The 20199-nt window shown below is 43.8% G+C and overlaps 1 protein-coding gene across 1 annotated transcript in view; it reads right to left on the bottom strand.

Annotated features, from left to right (window-relative positions):
- Positions 1-1694: 1694 nt before the first annotated feature.
- The window catches only part of uvssa (UV-stimulated scaffold protein A), a 48972-nt gene continuing 30467 nt past the window's right edge, over positions 1695-20199 (bottom strand). The window contains exons 12-17 of the mRNA XM_080774099.1: positions 14802-14997; positions 13462-13605; positions 11410-11596; positions 10758-10860; positions 3113-3302; positions 1695-2635 (exon numbers count right to left, since the gene is read on the bottom strand). Of these exons, the coding sequence (XP_080630225.1) occupies positions 2542-2635; positions 3113-3302; positions 10758-10860; positions 11410-11596; positions 13462-13605; positions 14802-14997 (914 nt within the window). The 3' untranslated portion in view covers positions 1695-2541. The remainder of the gene's footprint in view (positions 2636-3112; positions 3303-10757; positions 10861-11409; positions 11597-13461; positions 13606-14801; positions 14998-20199) is intronic.

Here is a 20199-nt window from a genome sequence, read left to right as displayed (position 1 = left end):
GAGACCTATTTTAACACAGGGAAAGCACACACACACTCAAGGAAAGCACACACACACACACACACACACACACACACACACACACACACACACACACACACACACACACACACACACACACACACACACACACACACACACACACACACACACACACACACACACACACACACACACACACACACACACACACACACACACACACACACACACACACACACACACACACACACACACACACGTTGTCATAGCTGGCCGCTCGCCGCATTCTCAACCACGAGCTAACACAATGTGGAATGTAGATTTTCATTTATTGGAATAGTGCACATGTCAGTGCTATGGAAAATGATATTAGTGGCCCTCCACTCATAAAAGGCTGTGTGTGGACATGGCTCCTAAATTTAAAGTCCTCCACTCCTTCACAACTTTGCCGCTAACCTGTCAGCCAGGTCTGCACTCAACGACTGCAATAGTATAACTCTACGCATGCGCAGTTTGATATCCCATAGCTTGTGGGGCAGTAACCATGGAAACAATAGGTCCCATAGCCCAAACTCTGGGATATAAAAACACATAAAAGCTGAAAAGCACACAAACAACTTACTTTTTGAGAAAGTCAAATTATTACGCGCGTCATTATTTGGTGTATGCTAATGGTCGATGCCTGTGTGCGAATTCAGATAAATTGCTCCAGCCACTGAGGAGAAGTGGGCAGAACAAACAGGGTTTTGAGGACAGGGTTTGAGGACAGAGGTTTCCACTATTATACTATATAGGCTATTTGTATATAGGATACGGGTATGTAGGATGTATCGTAGTTACGGCGGGACCCAGCGCAGACTATATATATATATATATATATATATATATATATATATATATTTAGTTTCTGATATTGTTATCAAATTTTACTAAAATGTTTTAAATTACAATTTACAATTTAGGCATTTAGCAGACACTCTTGATCCAGAGCGACTTACATTTAAGCAAAAACAAAAGCATGTCATACATCACATATATAAAAAGTAGTTATCATGAATCGTGTATAAACTAACAATGTAATAGTGGAGTAACTATGTCAACTATACATACTATACTATATTATATATTATACAATATGTGTACTATAAAGTGCTATGACTACATACAATGCAATTCTAGAGCTGTCTACGTAACGAGCTATAAGTCTGTCCAAAATACTATCTAAGTCGACATAAAATGCTATCTAAGGAGCTAGGCTAGGGCAAGTGCTACGGGCCATGGTGGAGTCTGAAGAGGTGGGTTTTCAGACTACTGGCGGAAGATTGGGAGTGAGGCTGCAGTTCTGACTGTGATGGGATGTGCATTCCATAGTTTTGGAGCCATGGCTGTGATGGATTTGCATCTTCAAGAGCGTATCTACCTTGTAGGAGATGGCAGCAGGACACTGATTATAATGTAATGTAAATGTTGCAATACTCACCAAAACAAAGACTGTGTTGAACATCTACTCTCTGTGGTGGAAACACTCTCAGCCTCCCACATTCTGTGTAAAATACACCTTTTGACCAGAAAAGAAAATATTCCACGGCATGGAATTTTTTTTTAGTTACTCCACTGGTTTACTTTAAATTCTGTCACATTAAACTGCTAAAATCAAGAAAAAAAGAAAGAAAAAAAAACAACAACTAAAGAACTAAACAGCCTTAGGAATTCACAATTAATTTATTATCAAACACAATTTTAGTCAAAACACTGCTCAAATATAAATACACTTATCTCATTCTGCACAAAGGTGAGGATGAATTAGTTTTCTACAGGACAAAACATCCACAATCTCAAATGATAACAATAAAAGGATATTGACTAAATCAAGTGAAGATTCACACGCGTAGCCAGAGAACTGTAGATGTGCTATTTTCACTATTTTTGAAGGATTTCAAACATTTTGGAACAATTTCACCTATAATGACACTCCCACAATAAACCAAGTGGTTTAGTGTATTGGTGGGTTTTCATAAATATTGAACCAATGAAAAGTATTAAGGGTATTAAAGGTTATTTCTTTTCTCCATTTACTGAAAAGCAAGTCTTGGATATATGTACATACTTCCACATTAAAGCGACAACATACACATGCATGAATAGTCTTGCTGCTGTGGCCACAAGTTGGCACAGAACAGCATTTTGAGGGGGTTCCAGTGCGTTCCCAGCTACAATTTATAATATACCGTGAGAATCAGTTAAACCACTTTAACCCTAAATTCATCGATATTTGAAAATAGCTGATTTACAAGCTCCATGATCTGCTATATATATATATTCTTTTTAAATGACAAAAATGTGAATATTCTTTTAAACAACACAATTTTGAAACGCCACAATGGTGCTTGTACTGTATGGGGCTCCCTGGAACAAACACTTTTCAGATGAGGTGTCCACTGTGGGGTCCGTGACATGAAACAGATTAAAAAGCACTGATCTTGGTTGTGACTGACGTGAAGGGATGGTGTGTCACTGACGTGAAGGGACGGTGTGTCACTGACGTGAAGGGACGGTGTGTCACTTGAGAGCATAGTTGAACTGGTTGGAAAACTTGTCATGCTTCCTGCTGTCAATTTGGGTCATTACTGCTGTGACCCTCCTCATGGAGCTCCTGAGATAGAGAGAGAGCGAGAGAACTTTTGAAATAGGGCTTAAGTGGTTAATTCACAACATTTTGTTTGGCTCCCGGGAAGACACAAAATTAGGGATGCTAATTGACATTAACCGATGGCAGTAGCCGATATTTATCTGTTGTTGATAAGCCTACATTTAGCATTGGCTATGTTGGTGTGTTGGTTATCTGTAGCCAACCAAAATGTAGATTTGGAACAGTTGTTGTATTGAAGATGACATTTGTTTCCCTGGCACAAAAGGGGGAAATAAAAACAATAAAAACGAATCGCTATCGGCCAAGAATTTCCATATCGGTGCAACCCTACACAAAATGCATAATTTGTGGATCTCTGTGTTAAACCTTCCAGACAACTATACAAAACACACACATTACACTACATACTATATACCCGCAAAGGAGAAAGTCTGCAAAGTAACATACTTCTAAAAAGCTTCTGTCTAAAAAGTAACATACTTGTTAAAAACTTTTTTCTCCAGGCGTGAGCGACTGGTGTTGGCACTCTGTTTCAGATCACTGAGGTTCGGGTACTTCTTCTTCTTCTTTCCTTTGCCCCGCCCCTTCCCTCGGCCAAAGACCCTATCGGAGCCCAGGTCTTCGCCGGTCGCCGCCTCAATGTCTCGCATCAGCTCAGGGTCGCGCCAATCTGAAAGAGACACGTGAAACATCAGCTCGGGGTCGCGCCAATCTGAAAGAGACACGTGAAACATCAGCTCGGGGTCGCGCCAATCTGAAAGAGACACGTGAAACATCAGCTCAGGGTCGCGCCAATCTGAAAGAGACACGTGAAACAAAGCACTGCTGAGCTGCGGTAGAGAACAGCCTAGCTTGAGGAATGCCAAGCAAGGACCTTTTCCTTTGGGCTGTTCCCTTCAGGCGTCGTCACAGCCAATCATGATCTGCCTCCATCTCACCCCGTCCTTTCACACCAACTAACTTCATGTCCTCTGTCACTAGATCCATAAATCTCCTCTTTGGACTTTCTCTACGTCCAAACCATCTCAGTGTCTCCGGATTTATCATTTAACATACATAACATGCGCTGTAGTTCTGACTCGTTCCTGATCCTATCCATCCTTGTTACTCCCAGAGAGAACCTCAACAATTTAGTCTCTGCTCTTTCTTTTCCTCTGGAATATTGACCACAAGTACTTAAAATCACAGGTCTCCGCCAGGTCAGGTAGGTTAATGGTGGGCCAGCAATGTTCAGAATTCAGTCATTATAGAGGTGAGTGGAATCTGTAGAATTTGAAGATTAATGTTGATGAAGTTATTGCACAGACATTCAAACTTTAGATGCCAATCTTAGCCAATCAGGATGGAATAAGAAAAAAACTGTCTTAATCACATGACTATAGAGATAATGTGTACCGATTTGCATGATGTTTTGACGAAATATGTGGAAGTAATATCAAAAATCACAACCGTGTGAAGTGAGGGGCGCTAATATATTAAAGTCTAACTCATGTTGATTAGGTGATGTAATGGTGATGTAAAACAAACGGTGCCAACACAAACATTAAACGCCATTAACAATAAAGAGACAATATGACGTAATGAGTTACATTATGATTTTCCAGTCATTGTCAATGGCGTTTACAAAACAAACATTGAACTAAAGACAAACATTAGACCTGTGTATAGGCTAATGTGAAAAGGGTGTGCATTTCTTCCTCTGCCTAGTCACGGGAATGTTCAAAGTTCCAAGGCTATCGCCGCCTTCCTGATTTGAGCCATTATGTTCAAGATGGCAATTTTTGCCAATGAGGAGGGAATATAAACAATCAGACAGATCCGTCTTGATCACATGACTATAGAAATAATGTGTTACAATTTGCGTGATGTTCTGTAGGAGGAATACAGATTTTATTTATTTATAAAGATCGGCCTCCTGGTGGCGTTATAAAAGGAATATGTGAAAAATGCAGGGCAGAGGTTTTTCTTTGGCCTCTATGGAGTGTACAGTACGTGCAAAGTTTCACACCAATCCGTCCAGTTACAGGTAAAAACACTAATCTGCCCATTATAGCACCACCATGAGGCTGAAGACAGCTTTTTCTGTCAATGGCCCAACTTCGTGGAATGAACTCCAAAACTCTTTAAAACTGAGCTCCCTGCCATCCTTCGGTCAGTTCAAAGGAATGCTCCAGACATTTTTTCACCATGATTGCTCCTGCTTCAATTTATCTATTTTACTGATGGTTGTTCTGTATAAAGTTCCTTTGTAATTTATCCTGATTTACAATGTTGTTTATGTATTATTTTTTTTACTGTATTTTGTGTATTGTAAACCTCGGTTACATTGGAAATGAGGGCTTGCCCTCAACTGTATTCCGAGTATAAATAAAGATGATGATGATGATTGAAATGGGATTTCTTACTTGGCATTTTGTTCAAAACAGACCACTACTGCAAACTTTGGAAGCCAATCTTGGCTAGTGGAATATGGAATATGAAAAATCCCACAGATCCGTCTTGATCACAAAACTATAGAGATCATGTGTACCGATTTGCGTAATCTGTAGGAGTAATGTTTTATTGGTCTGCTGGTGGCGCTATAACAGACGATGTGAAATATGTGGGCAACTGGTTCTGCTCTGTCATCTAGGGAGTGTCTTTGCACAGTTTAGTGGCGGTTGGTTTGGTCCAACGGTGCCGGAGATTAGTTGTTCATGGACGGACGGACGGATGCCCGCGCGCACACACACACACACACACACACACACACACACACACACAAAGAAACATGCACGTTAATATTTTGACGCTAACAGAAAGATGTCATACCATAAGCCATGGTAATAAAGCATAGGATTAGGAATGCAGAGTAATTACGACCTAAATGAAAAGACAATTCCCGGTAATGACGCTGTATTGCATTTAATTACAGATAAAGTGCTTGTAATGCAGAGCAATTAGGATGTAATTAGGATGTAAATGAAAAGGCCAGTTGTCTGCTGGCTCTCTTCCACTACTGTCTAAACAATGGCTCAGGGTCAATAACATGATGACAGATTTGCAGGCTCTGTGCTGTGCGTGTGTGTGTCAGAGAGGTTATTAATCAGCTATTTTGACTCTGTGTGTCCCTGGACCTTCAATTGTCTTCATCTTGCACGCGCACACACACGCACGCACGCACACACAAACGCACGCACGCACGCACGCACGCACGCACGCAGCGGTTAAGCAGCTGTTGTGTTTAGGACAATCATTACGGACTAAGGAGGTGCACGCACACGCGCACGCACACACACACACAGCAGTCAAGCAGCTGTTCTGTTTAGGACAATCATTACTAACTAAAGAGGTGCCGCTCAACTCACGCACACACGCACAGTGTATGCGTGTGCATGTGTCCTCCATTATGTGGCCTCTGTAATCTTAGAGTGGCTTAAGTCGCCTCATTTGTCTGCTCTCATTCTCAAAGCCAGAGAGAGAGAGAGAGAGAGAGCGAGAGCGAGAGAGACAGACAGAGAGAGACAGACAGACAGACAGACAGAGCGAGTCTTATGAAGTTAATCAGTGCTACAGCAGCGCTCTTTATTCTGTCAACACCTCTGAGCTGTTCCAGCTGGAGCCACACACACCACACCGCACACGCACACGCACACGCACACACACACACACACACACACACACACACACACACACACACACACACACACACACACACACACACACACACACACACACACACACACACAGACACACAGACACACACACACAGAACTCGTTCTAGGGCAGTGCCTGTGAGTGTCAGAACATTGTTCGACTGTTCTTGCACCTCCGAGATGTTGAGACTAGCCGAACTCTGAGTGTTTGGGGGTCCTGGACTCTGAGTGTTTGGGGGTCCTGGACTCTGAGTGTTTGGGGGTCCTGGACTCTGAGTGTTTGGGGGGCCTGGAAATTGCATTCATAATTGCTAATGTGTAGGCCTACAGAAGGTCCTTGTTGATTGCTGTGTTTTTTTCCAGTGTTTTTCTTTTACCCTTTTTCCAAAATAATGGACCTTGAAAACAGTCGTGCAACATCAACTGAAGCAATTAAAATATGACTGTAAATGAAATATCCTCATGTGATAAATTACGTGATATCGGAATTTTATGCATTAACGGCATCTTTTCCGATACTCGCTAGGAGGTACTAAGTAAGTAAGTAGCCTAAGTCAGAGAGGCTTATTGTCGGTATCAGCTAGGGTGTGGGAGTCTATCACCGCTTCAATGCGCTAGAGTAGACCAATGGGAGATGGAATGCTGAGGTGGAGCACAACACCTACCATCAGCTCCCAGTACTTACTGCACGACATCAAGCCGTGCTCCGTATGCTGAGTTGGCGGTTGCGCTCGAAAGGAGAGTGCTCTACCGACTGAGCTACCCGGACACAAAGGAGGTACTAGTCTCACGAGCCAACCTCCAGGAGGTACAAACACCTCTGAAATAACTGTAGTGACCATGCATAAACACAACCTGTGGCAAGAAATGGCAAAACCTCCACACATCCATGGGAAACGCACCACAGTTTGTCAGAGGGAGATCCACTCCCTGTCCACTCCCAGCAATGGCTGTTCACTGCTTCAGTGCCTCGAGCGACAGAGCGAGTCGCGATGTTGCTAGGCAGATTCTTTGAGCAATATGGACAAATTATTGAGTGTTCAGAACTGAGTTCTGAGGCTGAAATACTTTTGTATTCGGAACCTTCTTTAGATCGGCAAGCCCTTCCGAAACAGAAAACAGTTCTTGTTGGGTTGGACCACTAGCCAAATTAACCTTAACCACATGAAACCTAGTGTCCCTTTTTGGGGGGCATGTCATAATAGGTGCTATTTTTTGGTGTGTGAAACCGGTGTGCAAGCAAGTATAAATCTCTACGAGACAGTGAATATAAATACTGAAACAGAGAATGTGTCTCAAATCTAAAGGGTCCATCAACCAACCAGAGTCCATCTCTCCCTCTCACCGTGACATTGATTCTCCAAAACACACACACACACACACACACACACACACACACACACACACAGAGGTGCTATTGTGGACAGTAAATGTGGATGGGTGTGTGTGTAGGTGTGATAGATGGACTGCTGGATCGATAGTGTAGTTAGTAACAAAAGATGCTATTTCACAATTCACTGGACAGCTCGCCATGGCCCCACACACACACACACACACACACACACACACACACACACACACACACACACACACACACACACACACACACACACACACACACACACACACACACACACACACACACACACACACACACACACACACACACACACACACACACACACACACACACACACACACACACACACACACACACACACACACACACACACACACACACACACACACACACGTTAACAAGACACTGCAGGCAGCCAGTGGACATCCTGCAGATTGCTGAATCTCTTCTGAAGAGATTTGCACGTGCGAGCTGCACACACACACACACACACGCTCGCACATGCGTGCATGCGCGCACACACACACACACCCCCCCCCCCCAACACACACACACACACACACACACACACACACACACACACACCCGCACACACACACAAACAGAAATATGATTGTTGTCCAGATGGGCCGGACTATTACCAGATGGGTGCAGAACGGACTATTACCAGATGGGTGCAGAACGGACTATTACCAGATGGGTGCAGAACGGACTATTACCAGATGGGTGCAGAACGGACTATTTTGAAGTATAACCAGGTAGGTTGCTGTTTTTTACACAGTGACCTTTGTAGGGGTTTTTATGATTCATTTCAAACCTTTAATGGTGGAAACCACTACATAAATAAATGGCGCCCGATGTGGGGGCATGATAAGGTCATGTATGAATAGAAAAGAATGGTGCTGCTACCTAATTTGTGGTGGCGCTACCAACTGAAAAGGTAGGTGGCACCAGTTGGTGGTAAAAGGTAGGTGGCACCAGTTGGTGGTAAAAGGTAGGTGGCACCAGTTGGTGGTAAAAGGTAGGTGGCACCAGTGCTACCTGAGAAAAAGTTAGTCTGGAATATTGTTTTAGATTTGTTTTGGGTCTTTTATGCCTTTATTGATAGTGAACAGTACAAAGGGGGAGAGAGAGAGATGGGGAGTGACACGCTGCAAAGGCCGTCAGGCTCGGCTCGGGAGTCGAACCCGCGGCATGCCGTCCGGCTGGCTTGGCAGCCTAGGTGCCCAGACAGTTGAGCTAACCGTCCGGGCCACAATGCAACGTGCGTGTCCGTGCTTTTTCTGATCCATCCGAGGTTCGGATGCAATTTGTGATTTTGTCTCGCATCGCTCCCGCCATGTTAACGTTTCTGGTAATGCTAATGTAAGGCGATCGTTACAATGGCGGCCTCCAGGTTCAGGTCCAGCTCGACAGTGAGAACCACAGTAAAAATGTAATCTCGCCTCATGGCGATATATCGTTATTGCATTTGTTCATGCTTTACTGTAAATAGCTCTGGATTAAGAGTGTCTGCTAAATGCCTAAATTGTACTTGAGCGGTGCCAGGCCTACTTGGAACGATGCAAGTTGGAAATGGATGCCCCACCCAGTTATTATGTCTGTGTCCCTTTTATACCCATATATGGAGTTCTTTGTCATGCATGCCCAAATATGGAGTCTATGCAGATGTCAGAATGATGTCAGAACAGGTCAACTCCATATATGGAGATATAGGGGTGTCCAGAGCCTGCATGGGCAGAGGCTTTTGTGCTGGTTCTGGACAACCGGCTATCCGACGGTCAGTGCCGGTTCTAGGTCTTTTGAGGCCCTAGGCAACATATTATACAGAGCCCCCCCCCCCTCCTGCTTTGCCACGCCGGATAAAAATTGTAAATTTGCCATGAAAATGCTTCAATCTGGTGCACTTTGAGATTAAAATTAAGAAGCTAGGTGGGGGCCACATGTGGCCCATGTAAGGGATACATGAAAAAAAAAAAATCTTCTCCCTGTGACGAGGCCCCCTCAGTGGTTGAGGCCCTTGGCGACCGCCTAGTTCGCCTATGCCTAGAACCGGCCCTGAGTGGTCCTACCCCCCCCATGAGACTTACAAATCCCAAATGTTTATAAACAAATCCCAAATGTTTGTAAACAAATCCCAAATGTTTATAAACAAATCCCAAAATGTTTATAAACAAATCACAAATGTTTATAAACAAATCACAAATGTTTATAAACAAATACCAAAATGTTTATAAACAAATCCCAAATCCCATGAGACTTGGTCCTACCCCCCCGACCATGAGACTTACTACAGGTCAACTGGAAGTGGTCCTACCCCCCCCCATGAGACTTACAAATCCCAAATGTTTATAAACAAATCCCAAATGTTTGTAAACAAATCCCAAATGTTTATAAACAAATCCCAAAATGTTTATAAACAAATCACAAATGTTTATAAACAAATCAAAAAATGTTTATAAACAAATCACAAATGTTTATAAACAAATAACAAAATGTTTATAAACAAATCCCAAATCCCATGAGACTTGGTCCTACCCCCCCGACCATGAGACTTACTACAGGTGAACTGGTAGTGGTCCCAGTGCCGGTTCTAGGCCTTTTGAGGCCCTAGGCAACATATTATACAGAGGCCCCCCCCCCTCCTGCTGCTTTGCCACGCCGGATAAAAATTGTAAATTTGTCATGAAAATGCTTCAATCTGGTGCACTTTGAGATCAAAATTAAGAAGCTAGGTGGGGGCCACATGTGGCCAGTAGCCCATGTAAGGGATACATGAAAAAAAAAAATCTTCTCCCTGTGACGAGGCCCCCTCAGTGGTTGAGGCCATAGGCGACCGCCTAGTTCGCCTACGCCTAGAACCGGCCCTGCCGACGGACTCGACACCGGGCACTGCACTCCCTGAGGTGGTGTGTTGAATTTGAAGTCGGTGGGGAAAACGGTTCTCGAGTTACGTGGATTACACACACACACACGTACGTACAGACAGAGACTTGGTGCATTTATAGATAGATAGAAGATAGATAGATATATGTACATAAACATCATCAATAAAGGTTCCTTTTCAGGAAATGGAAAACTGAACCTGCGTGCGAAAACACATATGTGTGTGCGTGTGTGGGTTTCTTACCAGGCTGCTCCTCTCTCTTCCTTCTCTCCTCCCGTACTCTGTCCTCCGCTCTGATTGGTCGACCCTGGGCGTCACGAGGGATGATCACCCCATGAAAAGGACACTGGTTGGACAGACAGACCGCCAATCAATCCCAATTCAAAATTCAGTGGAAGGAAGTGAAGCTGAATCAAATGTCAGTCCTGGCCAAGGGGCCAGCTATGCACTCCAATGTTGAAGCGCTGGGCCCTAGTGGTAAGAGGAAGGACTGCAGGCGGACCCGTGGATTATTGACGAGGAAACCCCGTGCAACCGAGCGCCCAATGTAAAGCCCAGCTGCACTTCCTCATTTGGACACCAAAATTTGGTGTCCAAATGCGGAAGTGAAATGCTGAATCAGCAAATAGACGGTACTTCCGGCAGCCTTCCGGGTGCTTCAAAACGCCACTGAGCAACTTCCACTGACATGAATAGCGGAGGGGGCGGAGCTTCGCACCAGTTTAGTCTCTATCCTTTTAATACTCTATGGTCCTGGCAGGAAACCCTGAGGTCTCCAGCTAAAAAGTTTGGGAACTGTTGTTGATGTAGATCGTAGAATATATACAGTACGTGTGTGTGTGTGTGTGTGTGTGTGTGTGTGTGTGTGTGTGTGTGTGTGCGTGTGCCCCGGTACCTTCAGGCGGTCCTGCCTCTGACACAGCGTGCCGTTGGGCAGGGGGGCGTGGCAGTAGTGTCCGACGGGGGTGAACCTCCCGGGGAAGGAGATGAACCTGCTCCTGCTCTCGGCCTCCAGCTCCTCGTTCACCACCTCCTGGCCCTCCTCCTCACACGGCACCCAGAACTGATGCTGAGCTGCTGACCTGGAATAGCATCAGCACAATCATGTTGTCTTTAACCCAATCTGGGCAGGAACCCCTTTTGGTGTTTTAAGCATTATGTTATGCTTTAGCTGTTGAAAAATAGCAGATCTACAAGCTCATAGCCAATGTTCCCCCTAAGGTGCGCCCGTGCGCGCACATGGCCAAATGCTCTCGCGCGCACAGATGTAAAAAAAAAGTTGTAAAAAAAAAGTTTTCTTTAAAAGAAAAAGGTGTTTCCCCCCTGAGTATCATCTACATTACAGTAATAAATACCTATCCCGAGTCGACATTTGCCCACACTTTATTTCTATTTACTTCACAGTTTATTTAGATTACACAGGCGAGGCGACAGACAGGTCTCCTCCCCTCCTTTTTTGACTCTTTGGTCTCTTCTCCTCTCCTCCTGTGTATGACTGCGCCGTCTGTGCGGCGAGTGAGGACCTTAGGTGGAGACGTAAGGAGCAGGCAGCACTGCAGTCAGTGTGAAACCCCAAGAACCAGATGAGATTGCGTTGCTTAGAGCCTTGGACCCGTGCGTTGATGGGACATTAGATTTAAAAAGCGAACGGATGGAAGGGGGCTGCTGACGTTCGACAATCTGAGGAACTAGGAGTTCAAAGACACACCAACAAACTTGTCTTAGTGTGTGTGTGTGTGTGTGTGTGTGTGTGTGTGTGTGTGTGTGTGTGTTTCAAAAATGTTTTTAAGTTTTCTCATGCCCCCCATGTAATGCACAATTGAGTATTCATATACCAGTCGTTCTCAACCTGTGGGTCCCCACATGATTTGGGGGTGGAGGGAGGATCCCAGATGACAGTTTAAGACTTTTATAATACCTCAAAGGCTCTAAAAGAAAAAATACCATTACTGCATCAAAAGTAATCAGCAAACCATGCTATAAAAAATGGTCAAACATTGGCCAGATTATTAAATGATAAAGAAAGAGGCAACAATTGTGAAAATAGCCGATCTACAAGTTCACAACGAGCTTGTAGATCGGCTATTTTCACAATATTTATCTGTGGAACCATTCTGTTGCTTGTCTGGGTTGGGGGTCCCCAGTTCAAATATGATTACTTTGGGGGGGTCACAGCCTGAAAAGGTTGAGAACCACTGATATAGACTAACAGAATATTCCTAAAATTGCTAGCCTACCACCTTGATATAAAATAAAAATGTTGTAACTTGCGTAACCTTATGTAACTATTCATTGATTCACTCATATACCAAAATCCATTTGGAAAAAAGAAAAAAAATCACACCTGTGTGACCTGTTGGCATTAGTTGCTGATGTCTGCTCAGGAGGTTTGACTGTTTGCTCAGACCCAACATTGCTCATAGCGCTGCAACGAGTGCCGCCCTATGAACTTGTAGGTCTGCTATTTTTGAAAGATCGTGAAAATGTGGCACAAATCTTTGAATACATATTCTTTCAGAGCGAACGTTTTTAACTCAAATCTTTGCTTCTGGGGGGTCCCTGGATTTGAAGATTTTCAGAAACCTTAGGTTAGGCTTTAGAAGGTGTTTTTAGAATCGGCCTCAGGCCTAAATGGGGTGAAGTAGTGAACAAAAGGTCTTCATGAAACAATATTTTTGAATCAAATTCACAATGTGTTCTGGTTAGATCTACAATATAAAACATGGTGTACACTGTACACCAATAGTCAACATGTCCCATGTTCACTATTGGTTGTCATTCTGTTTCGCCCTCTAGTGGTCAAGCACCCACATACAAATGACTCAACTGCCTCCTTTGTGTCTGCTGAGTGTTGTGTGTGTGTGTGTGTGTGTGTGTGTGTGTGTGTGTGCGCGCGTGCGTGCGTGCGTGTGTGTGTGTGTGTGTGTGCGTGCGTGTGTGCAAGTACCTGATGATCTTCCCAGCGCTGGGTTGCTCCGCACCCCAGTAGAACAAGTCCAAACCGAATGGGACGACTGGAGCGTGGGGGACGTCCTGCCTGGACGCTGCGCTGGGAGGACAAGACTCACCTCTGACCTCCTCTGATGTGCTACTGGAGAGAGAGAGAGAGAGAGAGAGAGAGAGAGAGAGAGAGAAAGAAAAAGAGAAAGAGAGAGACTTCGGGCTATTGACACTTTTTTGTTGCAATATCACAGCACAGGCAGTTGGTTGTGTTTGCCATCTACTTCTAGATCCAATTGTTGCAAGTAGTGCAGTAGTGGACTCTATCGCTCTCTCTCACAGAAAGTGTACCGCCAACCTGTCTGTCTGTCTGTCTGTCTGTCTGTCTGCACCTCCAATGTCACTTATGTTGGAGTACCACACAAAGCTTAGATTGTAACTACAACTCTGGTTGTTTTTTTTATTATTATGGATTTTTCCTTTAGGTTTTTTGACCCAAAAGTTAACCATGTCTTCAGGGCAGCCTTCTGATCATTACAGCAATCTGTACTCACAGGTTATTTTGCCCCATTGACCCAAATGCATTATTAATTGAATCCTAAACCTGTAGTAACTATCAGACTTTGACTTTGATTATGAGGCTTTTTTTGTTGATGGATGCAGTTGGAATTGGAATCATTGATTTACATTCAGAGTTATTCGCGTTTTTAGTTTTTTGATCCCATCTATTAAAATGGATAATAATTCCGCCCAACTGGAAATGACATTGAATGTTCCCTAATAGACCCAGGCTGTAGAGTGGAGCGCTCTGTTATCAAACAAGTGATGTTCCGTCTTTTGATTAAGGAGAAAGTCAACCAGTGAAGTGATGGTGTAACGCTCCAACAAAAACATTCATTCAACACGACTTTAGCAGAAATACAGAGAACTCAGAGACAGCCGAGTACACCAGATATGGATTATTATTATTATTATTAATCGTTACACAGCTTGGTTGAATGATTGATTCTGATTGGTTCACTGGTGTGTTATTCCTCAAAAACAGATTTTTGTCCACTTTTATCCAGATCAGATTCATAACCTTCAAGTCTGAGTACATACTTTAAGAGCTACATTTCTTTCCCTTTTTTCCGGTCTATAGAATGACCACATGAAGTAGCGTAATTCAATCAGCTCCATCTTCATTAGCTGCAACAGTAATTCGGTTAACCCTTCATTTTTGTGTTATCCTCATAAACTTTGACGGAACTACGTCTACCATTAACATTGTTAAGAAAGTATTCAATCAATCGATCAATCAATCAAATCACAGTGGCAAAGAGCCATTTCTTTGGGACAGGAGTGTACCTTGGCTCTGCCTCCTGTGGGAGGCGCTGTCGTAGGAGGCGCAGGGTGGCGGCGGCACGGGTCGGGTCCTGCTCCTCCTCCAGAACCCTCTTCAACTTCCTGTGAAGGGCGGGGCCAGAGGAGGAAGAGGAGGAGGGAGGAAGTGCAGGTTTCCTTTTGGTTGGTGCAGTGGAGGTGGACGGACTGGGCTCCAGACCTGGTATAGGAATACATAGGATTTGTTTCATGCATGTTGTCGACTTAAAAGAAAAATTTCGTCGACTGCCTTAAAATAAATTTAAAAATAATCTATGTCAAGTAAAATCTAGACTAAAATGGACTAGTAGAAAGATACCCTGTATACACTTATACTGGTTACTGTTGAGTGAGGCCTCATACACATGTATCAAACGGATGTTCTGTTCACCCAAGATCATTTGGTGTCCCGACCCCCAGTTTGGGAACAACTTGTCTGTACTAAGCCCCCTCCAAAGTCCAAACATAGACGATCAACAAGCTGACAGCGTGTCACATTGCAACGCGACAGCTTTTTAGAACATGCTTCTCGATTATCCGAAAAACTGACGCCAATAAGATTATGGATAGCTGCGGCCCTACTCCCTATAGCCTACTGCCTATCTCTCCTCTTTCCTCCTCCTCTCTACAGGTGAAAGCTGCGGCCCTACTCCCTATCTCTCCTCTTTCCTCCTCCTCTCTACAGGTGAAATACGAGCAAATCCTCTCTACTGGCTTCAAATGGATCTAACATGGCAGAGATTTGTCTGCAGCCCAGGAGGCTGCAGATGTTAAGGCCTACAGATCAATGGACACAAATAGAGGGGGAGGGAGGGCGAGAGACAGAGAGAGAGAGAGAGAGAGAGAGAGAGAGAGAGAGAGAGAGAGAGAGAGAGAAATGGGACACGGAAATGGCGTTTGTGAGAGAGAAAGGGACAGATTGAGACGGAGACGGGAATGAGAGAGAAAGAGGGAGAGAGTGAAATATTGATTCGTCCAGGCTTGAGCAGAAGCCTGTAATTAAAATGTTAATTTGAGAAAAGGAGAGATAGTGTCCTGACAGCAGAGAGAGGGATAAGAGGACAGATAGAGTATCTATCGGAATGACAGCAGAGAATGGAGAAGGTGGAGAGAGAGAGAGGAGAGAGAGAGAGCACTTGTAATGAAATGATTTTGCTAGTGGAAAGAAATGTAGGAAAGAGGAAGTGCCTGTGGCTGTTGAAGATAAACATGCTTTTGACATGTTGATGCATTATAGTTCATTACTGATACTTATCATAGAATATAATTACTGTCAACCTTTTTCATTTCAGGGACCCCCAGTTTGATATGCATTAGGCCATGGACATTTTCTGTCTCTGATGGGACCCCTTTAAAATCCTCAGTGTTTATTTAACCCTGAGAGTGTACAAAATGCACAGTACACTTGTAAATTGTACATTTGTCCAATCTTAGTTAAAGAACCTTAAGGGTACATTTGGTTCCTAACTATAAATCGTTTAGCTGGGGACTCCCTGGCACCCCCTACAATAACCCCTGGGAGTCCCAACAACAACAATTACCATAAAGTTCACCCAGCCATTTGTTTCAGGAAGTTGCAGTATTCCTACATTTCCCCATGGTGCATTATTTCCTTGGGGGAAGAACTGGCCTGGCCCACTTTGCTTGGCTGGGATGGCTCAAGGTTTAAGACGGACACTGTTCCTCTGAATATTTTGATGTACTGTACTCTCTATGTAACGACTTCTCTAGTGTGAGAGACCGAGATGCCCATGGGCGTCACCGGAGGGAGCTTCTCTGACCTTGTTCACAGAATGTTCGATACTCCATCCAAATACAAAACGGTCCAAAAAGAATGCCTGTCCTCAATATACAATTGAGAATATTATCCCCTACTAGCTTAGCTTGCCGCCAGAGAATCAAACAACTCAGCAAACTTCACTGAAGGAGCCTTGTAGGATAAGTGTTACGTGGTCAGATGGGTGGGCCGTGTGCATTTTCTATTTTCTATTTCAATGATTAATCAATAGATTGTGTTCCTGCTTTGGGTCAACGGAACCAACATGGTTGCTAAGTATTGGCATCACAATGAAAACACATTTTCCAAGTTTTTAAAGACAAACATTATATGTATTTTCTTTTTTACATTCACGTTTTATTTATTTTAATTTACATACCGGTATTAATGTTATAATTGTAGTGTTCTGACAATTACTTAGGGGCCGACTTGCAACAGTCGGCCCCTAAGTAATGGGCCCTGGTATTCACATGCATAAAGTGAGTCAAGTGGCAAAGTGATAACGCCGTTAAATCAGCAATCGGAGCTTTCTGGTTGGATGTATGGGCTGTCAATGCCAGAAAGTAGTTTTTTGCCACTCAGTAGGCATGCCCGCATAACTTCCGGGTACGTGCAATCACGCATACCCTCTACGCTAGGTTGGGAATAGCCCTACAGGTTTTGCCTCTCCAAGTTGAGACACGACATGACTTGAGACACGAAACGTAAATGATGGCAGTGAAAAGAGCCAGAGTTCTGCTTCTAATGAATCTACTTCTGCTTATGATGTTTCAATGGTAGAGAAATCAAGGCCCTAAATTAGACATTTCAGTACAAACGCTGTGTGTGTGTGTGTGTGTGTGTGTGTGTGTGTGTGTGTGTGTGTGTGTGTGTGTGTGTGTGTGTGTGTGTGTGTGTGAGAGAGAGCTGGGGCGCGCGTGTGTGTGTGGGGTGTAAATCTGGTCTCAGGGCTAATGTGCAGCGATAATGGGAGCTCATTAAGGAGGTTGCATTGTTAATTTGGCATGGCCCCTGAAAATCATTACCTAGCCCACTAATCACCCTGACACACACCCTGACACACACACACACACACACACACACACACACACACACACACACACACACACACACACACACACACACAGGTCTGTTTTGGGAGCATCAGATACCATCTAATTACATTAGCGTAGAATTGATTCCTAACAGAAAGGAGGTGGGAGGAGGAAATAAGAATAGCGCAGCGCTAACAAGTAGAAAAGGTTCCTCAATCTATCAACACAGACTTGTGCTTCTGAACAGAGCTCCGTGTGCCTGCTTGGCGGCAGGTCAAAGGTCACCGCCACAGCGACACTCAAACATGGCTGACCCAGCAAAGCAATTAGGGCACTGGTTCTCAACGTGGGGTCCGGGGACCACCAACGGTCCAAATTGAATGGACTCTTACAGGTCCAACCCTGCAACCCTTCCCGCTCACTCAGATCGGCCAACACAGGAAAGCTGTCTGAACCATCCCTAAAACGCCCGGGACAACGCTCCACAAGTTCTGTTCTGGCTCCCAAACTGTAGAACAAACTCCCCATTGTAGTCAGAACTGCACACTTGCTTCCAATTTTCCGCCTTAATCTGAAGACTCACCTCAACCTCACCCCCTAGCACTCACCTCGTCAGACTCCACTTCTGTCCCTAGCACTTCACTCTCCCTGTACCCGTCCCTGCCTGTACTGATGTTCACCAAGATACGGTATGTCTCTACCATGCAGACATGTGTTGGTCACTCGCTCTCATGTTTTTGTTATTACTTTTTTGTTTTCTTGACCACAATGTTAAGAATGTAATTTAGATAGCATGTTATTTAATCAGATGCATTCATTGTTTATCTGGTATCCTACAGTTTCAATGTACAGATTGTTATTTTTATTTAATTTTTTAAGATATTTAAAAATATATCTTTTATTGTTAATTTCTTTTGAAGGGACAGACAGTAGGCTGACAGGAAACGGGAGAGAGATGGGGGGATGACATGCAGTAAAGGCCGTGTCGGGCTCGGGAGTCGAACCCGCGGCACACTGCGACTGGATCACCAGTCGGGTGCCCAGACGGTTACGCCACCGCCTGGGCACAGATTGTTATTTTGATAGCATAATATTGTTTATTGGTTTACCTGGGATCCTAGTTTCTTAAGGCTCTACACCTTCTCTCTCTCTCTCTCTGCATTCTATTTCTATGTATGTGATTACCTTATACTTATTGTAAGTTGCACCAGATAAGAGCGTCTGCTAAATACCTAAATTGTAAATTGTATGTGGGGAATATGGCTGACTTAGCAATAACCAAACTAATGTCCTTCATGGCGAGGGCAGATGGGAGCGGTGGTGCGCTGTTGCCCGGAGCACTGCACTGCAGGCCGGCTCCACAGCGACACAGACAACATTTCTAATGACAATGTGTCAATAGGAGATAAACAGGCTGCACTGTGCAGGACACACAGTAATAACACAGCCAATAGGCTGGTTAATGACGAGAACATTTGACCTGTGACCTAATCCCTACCGCCTGAAGCGCATCTACGATGTGCAAAGCTAGCATACATTGGAGGAATTCAGAGCTATTACAATACCCATTTATTATACGTATAGCCTAGAACTACCATAAGGTGCACGCACAGAAGGAAAATCTGTAGTCGTCATTTAACTCCAAGAGTGTACAAATGTTACCAAATGGACCCACAGGACCACATTAACCATTTTCAACCTGTATTTTCAAATAATTGGTCTTCACTAATGCTCATTAGTGGTGGGTGCAGAATGCAAAACGGTTACTTTTCAGGTAATGTAAAAAAGTGCGTTTCAATGGATCCAATGCAGTTATTATTTAGTCACAAGCTCTTGTTCATACTTTTCATTGGTTCAATATTTATAAACCCAAATTTGGAGATACAAGGTTCCTGTCAGACAGTAACGCAATGCTGTTAAACCACACATACAGTACAGGGAAACTGGAACAGGGTGAAGACTGAGGGCAATATATTGAATTCTCAAATGTGATAGAATGAGTGTTATGACAAATTCAATATCACTGGGGAAAAATAAATACATCTCCTCATCTCATCTTCCAACAGCGTAAAGGAACGCTTATTTTATGTCTCGCCATAGTCTAATCTAAGGAAACAGTAAAGCTGCAAAAAAAATAAAGACATAAAATAGAGAGTAGGAAAATGACTTGGGCGTTCTGGAGAAGAAAGAGTCTCCGTATTTCTCCTCAGCGTTGGTGGATTCTTGTTGCACAAACCCATCCATTTCCTCAGCAGAAAACCACTCGTGTCTCTTCCAACTAGCGCCGCACCGTGTGCAGGCACACGTACCCACAACACACCCATGACTAATTAATCCATTTAGGCCTGACCTCAAAATAAATAAATAAAATCTTCTAAATCCTCCAGTTTTCTGAAATAAATATTTTCACTATTTTTACAAAAATAGCAGACCTACAAGCTCGTAGCGCGCCACTCGGTGGCGCGCTATGAGCTTGTAGATCTGCTATTTTCAATAGCTAAATTATAACATAATGTTTAAAATACCAAAAGGGGTTCCCGCACAAAATGGGTTAAAAGACCCATGTGTGCCT

The sequence above is a fragment of the Protomyctophum bolini genome (assembly GCF_963924005.1).
Source record: "Protomyctophum bolini genome assembly, chromosome: 10".
In the NCBI taxonomy this organism is placed as follows: Eukaryota; Metazoa; Chordata; class Actinopteri; order Myctophiformes; family Myctophidae; genus Protomyctophum; species Protomyctophum bolini.
Note: the sequence above shows the minus strand (reverse complement) of the source record. Positions and strands in the feature narration are given on the sequence as shown.